We start from the raw sequence: 8,054 nt of genomic DNA on the forward strand, positions 1-8,054 counted from the left end.
ATAACAACAGCAAGGTTGTGGGCCTACTGATGGACTCATCAGTTGGCCCACTACTATTGGCATCTATTGATTTACAGCACTGGGACTTGTCATGTTTCTATTTTTAGAAACTTTATAGCGTGACTATAGTGTTACCCTATACCACAGCTTCACTTACTCACTGTGTCTTAGACTGTGGTAATCAAGTTTGATCAGACAAAATGCTTTGGGGCTATATCAGAGGACAGACTCGGACTGTGTCGATTTAAGAATTGGCCTCTGCCTCTTTTTACTGGCAAGGCCAGCTATATCTGCCCTGTGTTTAAGTGCATGGAAATTCACTCATTCACGTCAAAGTTTCAAGCATAAAGTAGAAAGACCGAATAGAGAATAGGAGTGACACACATCAGATTGCAGGGTATTACAGTACAGGGGCAAGGGGCGGGATAGTGGGAGGGTGTAGAGAGTTGCTCAATATAAATTACTGCATACAGTCGACAGATTAGAACAAAGGTGAAAGAACAAGTGATGCAAGAGAGAGAGGGAGTAAAAAAGAGACGACAGGGAGAAATCAAGGATCCATCGATTTAGTGATTTAGAAATTGGACCTTTGTTTCACAGAGACGGGAGAGCAAGCCAAAGAAGGTAACCCAAACTCAATACAGACCAGAGATTTAGTGGCACAACTGCCCGCTCTGTTTTCTGTCACATTTTCAGGAATTAATGTTTCAAGATTTCATTAGCAAAACGTTTTTTAATTTTGTAGAATTATTTTACAAAATTTTTATAAAACTGTTTTCGTTCAGGACAGATTGGTAATACTCACGAAACCATTACAGTATAATGAAGTGCTAGCTGTGGTAAATTACATTATGGTAGCTGACATCTCGAGTATCTGTTGTAGCCTACACATGTTGTGTCTGTTAGCGAGCTGTCAAGGGTTGCCTTTTCTCTCCAGCAATATTACTGTTTGGAGCTGTAGTCATGGCTTGCTTGTGTGTTCATGTCGGTCATGTTTCTATCATACGAAATACTTTTTGGTAAAAATATTTCCAACAGTACCGTGTTCAGTCAGTGTGGTGATAGCCTCACCTGCTGGTGATATGTTGTAACTGCAGCAATAAAGACTACATTGGTGAATCCTCAGGCGCTGGTTGCCGATGATCCAAAGGATGGATTATGCCATGAAGTCCCTCAGTCTCCTGTCCCCTGCCTCACTCTCCAAGTAAGAGCCTGATGCCGCAGCACTAAGGGGATGTGCCCTATTGACAGCACTACTATTGGTCATCATAAGACTGCGTTCAGTAATGTTTAATGTTTGTTTTTGTTTTTTTACATCGTAGGACATACGTCATAGAGTCAAAGTTAGCATCGTTTTCCAATAGATTTGACATAATTTGACTATGTGTATGTATCTTCACCAGGTGTGTGACAGCCAGTGTATCAGCCAGTGCCTCCATGACCCAGCAGCTCCTTGTCGGGACTCCTCGACCTAAGCCCTTCCGGGTCACCAGTGCTGATCGCAGCGTTAAGAAGGGAATCATGGCTGATGGGCTACGAGACCTAGTCAACAAAGTGAGGAGAATGGTGGAGGAAGAGGGAGGGATGAAGAAGGAAGAGGGTGCTTGAGGGAGGAGTACAAGTTTATTTTTATTTTTATATATAACGTTTTTTTTATTTCACCTTTATTTAACCAGGTAGGCCAGTTGAGAACAAGTTCTCATTTACAACTGCGACCTGGCCAAGATAAAGCAAAGCAGTGCGACAAAAACAACAGAGTTACACATGGGATAAACAAATGTACAGTCAATAACACAATAGAAAAATCTGTATACAGTGTGTGCAAATGAAGTAAGGAGGTAAGGCAGTAAATAGGCCAATAGTGGGGAAGTAATTACTATTTAGCTGTTACACCTAAGTGATATATGTGCAGATGAGGATGTGCAATAGAAATACTGGTGTGCAGAAAAACAAAAACAAATATGGGGATGAGGTAGGTAGATGATTGGATTAAATATTTACAGATGCAGCGATCTGTAAGCTGCTCTAACAGCTGATGCTTAAAGTTAGTGAGGGAGATATAAGTCTAACTTCAGTGAGTTTGAATGAGAGAAGAGTAGTGTATGAGTGAGGGAGAAGAGAGAGTCTGGTTACATACTCTTTACTCATTTATGGCATCATAAATTCAATCCAGTGAACAATGTGACTCAGATAAAGGAATGAAAGGATTGGTGAGTCAGAGGCTTTCAAAGGGAAGCAGAAAGAACTAACGGTTTTCCTTAAATGCTTGCATGCTGGAGTATGTGCTCTCATGCACATACTGACAATTGTCTCTGTTGTTCTGGTTCTCCAACTATGACACTACTGCGGTCTTACGCATGTCTTTGAAAAGTTTAACTTAATCCAGACATAATGATAATACATGATATTGAGACTTTTCAGGAACTTATCTACTCTGCAGAGATATGCAATCTTTTTTTAACACTCGCCATTTGTATTATTCACTGTAGAAATCTATGACACGCAAGAGAATGGAGTGGCTAAGTAACTACTTCTGAGAGGGGGAATGATTCTGTAGTCCCTACTTACTGGACTCTATATCTCTTCCAGGCTAATGGGTAGTTTGTTCCCTCAGGCCATGGACTCTCTGCACGTGTCCTGCGTCAGTGCCCTGGTGCTGGATGAAGACGGGACGGGGGTAGATACAGAGGAGTTCTTCCTGACCCTGCAAGACAACGCTGTCCTCATGGTCCTGGAGAAGGGGCAGAAGTGGACACTTCCACAGGTTGGTAGGGTGACATATGCATGACCTTCTTACCACAGAGTCCACTGGGTGGCGCCATTACACAGGATTACTCTGGTAGAATGGTGAACAGGCTTCACTTCTGTGTATTATCATCATCAGTGCCAACGTGTTCTCAGATGAAGATGCAGTTGTATAGCCTGCCTTTTTAGATAAGATGGGACGAACAAGAAAATCTACTCCCATATTGTATATGAATGACCTGAACTTTTGGGATTGAATATAGAGTAAGCATATTCAATAAATGATTCCATTCAGATAAATGCAAAAGCATTCTTATTCTGGGCGAAGAGTTGAGTGAAACCATCTCTGACATATATGGCAAATCATAACCCCCTCATTTAGTTACCTCACACATTTGGCCACAATTAAAGCACCATTTGAGTCAGAGTTGAGGGGTGTTTGTTTGTCCAAAGCAGGTCATTTCCATATTCATTAAATTATGTTCTGCCACCTGAATGGCATCACCCTGTGTGTTTACTTGGCTCCTGTCATGCTGAGTGTGTCTCATTAACATAATACAATTTCCTCTCCTGTTGTCCTTCCACTGTTCAGAATGAATTAATCTGTATTCCAATGCTTGTTACCTTCCTTTGCAGATGACTGGCGCTCTTGGGTGGAGGGGAGGAAGGGGAGTGTGTAGGGGGGGCTAGCTAGTATTGCGTTCATCCATCTTAGTTTGACAGACACTAAGTGTCAGAGGTTATATATGCAGTTTTCCTTCACACTCAATTTGAGTTTCCCATAAATAAGCTGTAGGAGACTAGACTTAATTTGTGTTAACTGTTTAAAATTGATTTGCTCTTGTTTCTCCTCTCTCATATCCCTCCCTCTCTCTCCACCTTTCGGCTCCCAGAACACTCATCCCCGAATGCAAAATGAGCTCAAACACCAGCGCAGGAAAGATGTGGCTCGAATAACCTTTGACCTATACAAGAACAACCCTCAGGATTTCATTGGCTGTCTGAATGTGAAGGCCACGCTGTATGGCACCTACTCTGTGTCCTACGATGTGCGCTGCTACGCTGCCAAGAAGATGCTGAAGTGAGTAATCGCTCTCTGTGTGTTGATGTGGGTACTTAAAGGTGAGTTTGTAAGATTTAGGAGAAGGTTGAGTTGATACAGTGCCTTCAGAAAGTATTCACACTCCTTGACCTTTACTACATTTTGTTGGATTTAATTGTCATTTTTTTGTCAACTATCGACAAAAAATACTCTTATTTCAAAGTACAAGAAAAATTATTACATTTTACATTTTTTTGATGGAAAATAAAAAACTAATATAGCTTGATTAGATAAGTATTCAACCCTCTAAGTCAATGACAGGAGGCTGCTGAGGGGAGAACAGCTCATAATAATGGCTGGAACAGAGCAAATGGAATGGCATCAAACACATGGTTTCCATGTGTTTGATGTATTTGATACCATTCCACTGATTCCGCTCCAGTCATTACCACGGGCCCGAGGTAAGGTGCCACCAACCACGAGCCTAATTAAGGTGCCACCAACCTTCTGTGGAGTCAATGCATGTTAGTACCACCTTAGGCAACGAATACAGCTGTGAGTCTTTTTGGGTAAGTCTCTAAGCGCTTTGCACACCTGGATTATACAATATTTGACCATTATTCGTTAAATAATTCTTCAAGCTCTGTCCTGTTGGTTGTTGACCATTGCTAGACAGCCATTTTCAAGTCTTGCCATAGATTTTCATGCCGATCTGTTGGAAAGCAGACTGTTTTGCTCTAGGATTTTGCCTGTGCTTAACTTTATTAAGTTTATTTTTATCTTAAAAGACTCCCTCGTCCTTGCCGATGATAAGGATACCCATAACATGATGCAGCCACCACCATGTTTGAAAATATGAAGAGTGATACTCAGTGATTTGTTGTATTGGATTTGCCCCAAACATAACGCTTTGTATTCAGGACAAAAAGTTCAGTTCTTTGCCATATTTTTTGCAGTTTTACTTTAGTGCCTTATTGGATGCATGTTTTGGACAGGATGCATGTTTTGGAATATTTGTATTCTGTACAGGCTTCCTTCTACACAGGCTTCCTTCTTAGTATTGTAGAGTAACTACATCTTCAGTTTTCTCCTGTCACAGCTATTAAACTCTAACTGTTTTAAAATCACCATTGGCCTCATGGTGAAATCCCTGAGTGGTTTCCTTCCTCTCTGGCAACTGAGTTAGAAAGGGCACCTGTATCTTTGTAGTGACTGGGTGTATTGATACACATCCGAAGTGTAATTAATAACTTCACCATTCTCAAAGGGATATTCAGTCCTTTTATATATATTTTTACCCATCTTCCAATATTTGCCCTTTGCAAACAATTGGAAAACATCCCTGGTCTTTGTGGTTGAATCTGTGCTAGGAATTCCCTGTGACTGAGGGACCTTACAGATAATTGTATGTGTTGGATACAGAGATGAGGTAGTCATCCAAAAATCCTGTTGAACACTATTATTGCCAACAGTGAGTCCATCCAACTTAAGTGATTTGTTAAGCATGTTTTTACTCCTGAATTTATTTAGGCTTCCCATAACAAATGGGTTGAATACTTATTGACTCAAGACATTCTAGCTTTACATTTTTTTATTAATTTGTAAACATTTCTTTAAAAAAACAATTCCACTTTGACATTATGGGATGTTGTGTGTAGATCAGTGACACAAAATCTAAATTTAATCTATCTTAAATTTAGGCTGTAACACAACAAAATGTGGAAAAAGTTGAGGGGTGTGAATACTTTCTGAAGGCACTGTATGTTCAGATACATTTAGGAAGGTTATGTCATACGTGCTGAGAGCTGCTGATTTTCGGCTTTAGCTGAGCGGTTGTGACAACTAGGATTAAATTGTGCAGAATCAACAAATAACAGGTTTCTAGATTTCATTTTCTGCTCATATTTTTCTCTTTTGAAAAGTCCCTGGAGAGAATGAAACTTGTATCTCAACTAGGAGAGAGAGATTAGGGAGATGCAGGTTCCAGCCCTGCACTGTCAGCGTTTCCCTATCTTCCTGACTATATGTTCATATTATATCTGTCAGATCACTATCTACAGTACAGGTATCTGTCTGACATAGGGTTGCAAAGGTGCCGGGAATTGTCCAATGTTACCGGAATCTTCTGTAATTTTGGTGATTAACAGATCATCATCTTTGGTAATATGTATTTGAAAAATGTATTCATATACAGTACCAGTCTAAATTTCGGATACACCTACTCAATCCTTTTCTACATTGTAGAATAATAGTGAAAACAAAAAAAAAACTGCATTGACTGACTTTCATGTCTTAGAATAATAATGAATAATTCTCTTTGGTTATTTGAGCTGTTATTGCCATAATATGGACTTGGTCTTTTACCAAATAGGGCTATCTTCTGTATACTACCCCTATCTTGTCACAATACAACTGCTTGGCTCAAACGCATTAAGAAGGAAAGAAATTCCACAAATTAACTTTTTAACAAGGCACGCCTGTTAATTGAAATGCATTCCAGGTGACTACCTCATGAAGGTGGTTGAGAGAATGTCAAGAGTGTGCAAAGCTGTCATTAAGGCAAAGGGTGGCTACTTTGAAAAATATATTTTGATTTCTGTAACACTTTTGGTTACTACATGATTTCATAGTTTTGATGTCTTCACTATTATTCTACAATGTAGAAAATATAAAAAAATAAAGAAACCTACTAATTCAAGGGTTTGTCAACTTTTGACTGGTACTGTATATTTTTGTATATCTGTGTGCATATTGTCGATGAGTTTTTCTAGTGGATAGACAATATGGTTCTAGAGAAAATAACAATGGCATTATTTTCAATTAACTCTGCAACTCTTCCAACTATTGGCTTCTTTCACAACTGCCAGCAGTTTGGCACCAAAACATTTACAAGAAATACATATTGACATTGTAAAATGAATCTATATATATATTTCATGCTGAAACCCTAATTTTATTTAACCTTTATTTAACTAGGCAAGTCAGTTTAAACACCAATGCTATTCACTATTTTGATGGTTTAGATTTATGATAATGTTTTACAGGCCATTCTATTTTTTATTTTTAAATAATCTTATTTTATATATTTTACATGTGATAAGGCCACACCGAGGGCCGGAGATAATTACAGATACCTGTAATCTGAAGTACTCAAAAAGGCAACTAAATGGCTTCTGATAAAATTCCTCCTCTGGTAGTTTACTTGTGAACTCCAAAAGTTTCCAGTAAGATAACCTCCCTTTTCAACTCTCGTCTGACACATTTTTCCCTGTTCTTGTAGGGAGGCTCTGAGATGGACCCTGTTCTCCATGCAGGCCACAGGCCACGTCCTCCTGGGCTCCTCCTGCTACATCGAGCAGCTCCTGGATGAGGATGACCGGGCAGACCTGAGCCTGCCACCACTGCCACAGGATGGAAAGATCAAACAACTACAGAGCATCCTGATGGGCAAGACGGCTGTGATGGGCAAAACTGTTGTGTGATCTATCCCAATACTATGAACATGCATCCTTCCCTTCTCCCTTCCTTGAAGTAATCACCCATCTAAATCGATTTTACAGGTGAAAGGGAATGCTACACGACATAGCTTGCACCTGTCCAGTCATGGCTGATAAGTAATCACTTCATGGAAAGGAAGAATGGATTGTCAGGATATTCAAACAGGGCTCTACTCAGAGAGACACTCTAAAAGAGCCTGTTTGCTAAAAGTAATGGGTACTGGCAAACTGCAGGACCAACACCATGGCACAGTGCTGCATCACTCTGATGTCATGGTTACAGTGGCAGGTATACACCTTTTGGTTAGGTCACTCCTCTCGGTTGACTTTTGGGACAGGAAATGCTGTGTTGTCCTACATTTTGGCTATGATCACTTGCACTTTGTTACATTTGTCTGTCTATATGGCTTGCAACACTCCACAAGCGAATGCACTTTTCTATTGCAGTGACTGCTGCTGGTCTGTATCTTCAACTGATAGAAGGCACTTGGCTTTTTTCATATTAATAAGCATGAATAAATCACAAGAATATTTACCTTTGAGAGATTTTATTTCCCCTCAACATAAACATGCGCGCATGCACACGCACAAGCAAACACACACATACTTGAAGTCACACCTGAAAGCAGAGACCTGTGTAACTTTGTTGTCCAACCATTGTCACATGGCAGGGCTGTGCTCCACAGTGTTGGATGTTATTATGGGTGACGTCTGTCTGGCTCATGGGCACAGTAATTGGCAGCAGGTCTGGTTGTCTCTCCCACACTCCT

The 8,054-nt window shown here is 40.1% G+C and overlaps 1 protein-coding gene across 1 annotated transcript; it reads left to right on the forward strand.

The window, feature by feature from the left end:
- The first annotated feature begins 474 nt into the window (after window positions 1-474).
- Window positions 475-7,820, forward strand: LOC120065081 (cell death activator CIDE-3-like). Its single transcript, XM_039015789.1, has 6 exons — window positions 475-624; window positions 1,127-1,204; window positions 1,404-1,554; window positions 2,615-2,764; window positions 3,639-3,826; window positions 7,068-7,820. Exons 2-6 carry the CDS (start codon window positions 1,140-1,142, stop codon window positions 7,267-7,269), a joined length of 756 nt encoding a protein of 251 aa, XP_038871717.1. The 5' UTR covers window positions 475-624; window positions 1,127-1,139; the 3' UTR covers window positions 7,270-7,820.
- The last annotated feature ends 234 nt before the right edge of the window (window positions 7,821-8,054 follow it).

Source organism: Salvelinus namaycush, chromosome 20, assembly GCF_016432855.1.
Source record: "Salvelinus namaycush isolate Seneca chromosome 20, SaNama_1.0, whole genome shotgun sequence".
NCBI classification, from domain to species: domain Eukaryota; kingdom Metazoa; phylum Chordata; class Actinopteri; order Salmoniformes; family Salmonidae; genus Salvelinus; species Salvelinus namaycush.

What these genes read in the sequence shown, in the direction of transcription:
- LOC120065081 (XM_039015789.1), top strand. Translation starts at nt 1,140, where the DNA reads ATGATCCAAAGGATGGATTATGCCATGAAGTCCCTCAGTCTCCTGTCC. An exon ending in AGAAGTGGACACTTCCACAG is followed by an intron (nt 2,765 to 3,638) that starts GTTGGTAGGGTG and finishes TTCGGCTCCCAG; the next exon opens with AACACTCATCCCCGAATGCA. An exon ending in GCTGCCAAGAAGATGCTGAA is followed by an intron (nt 3,827 to 7,067) that starts GTGAGTAATCGC and finishes CTGTTCTTGTAG; the next exon opens with GGAGGCTCTGAGATGGACCC.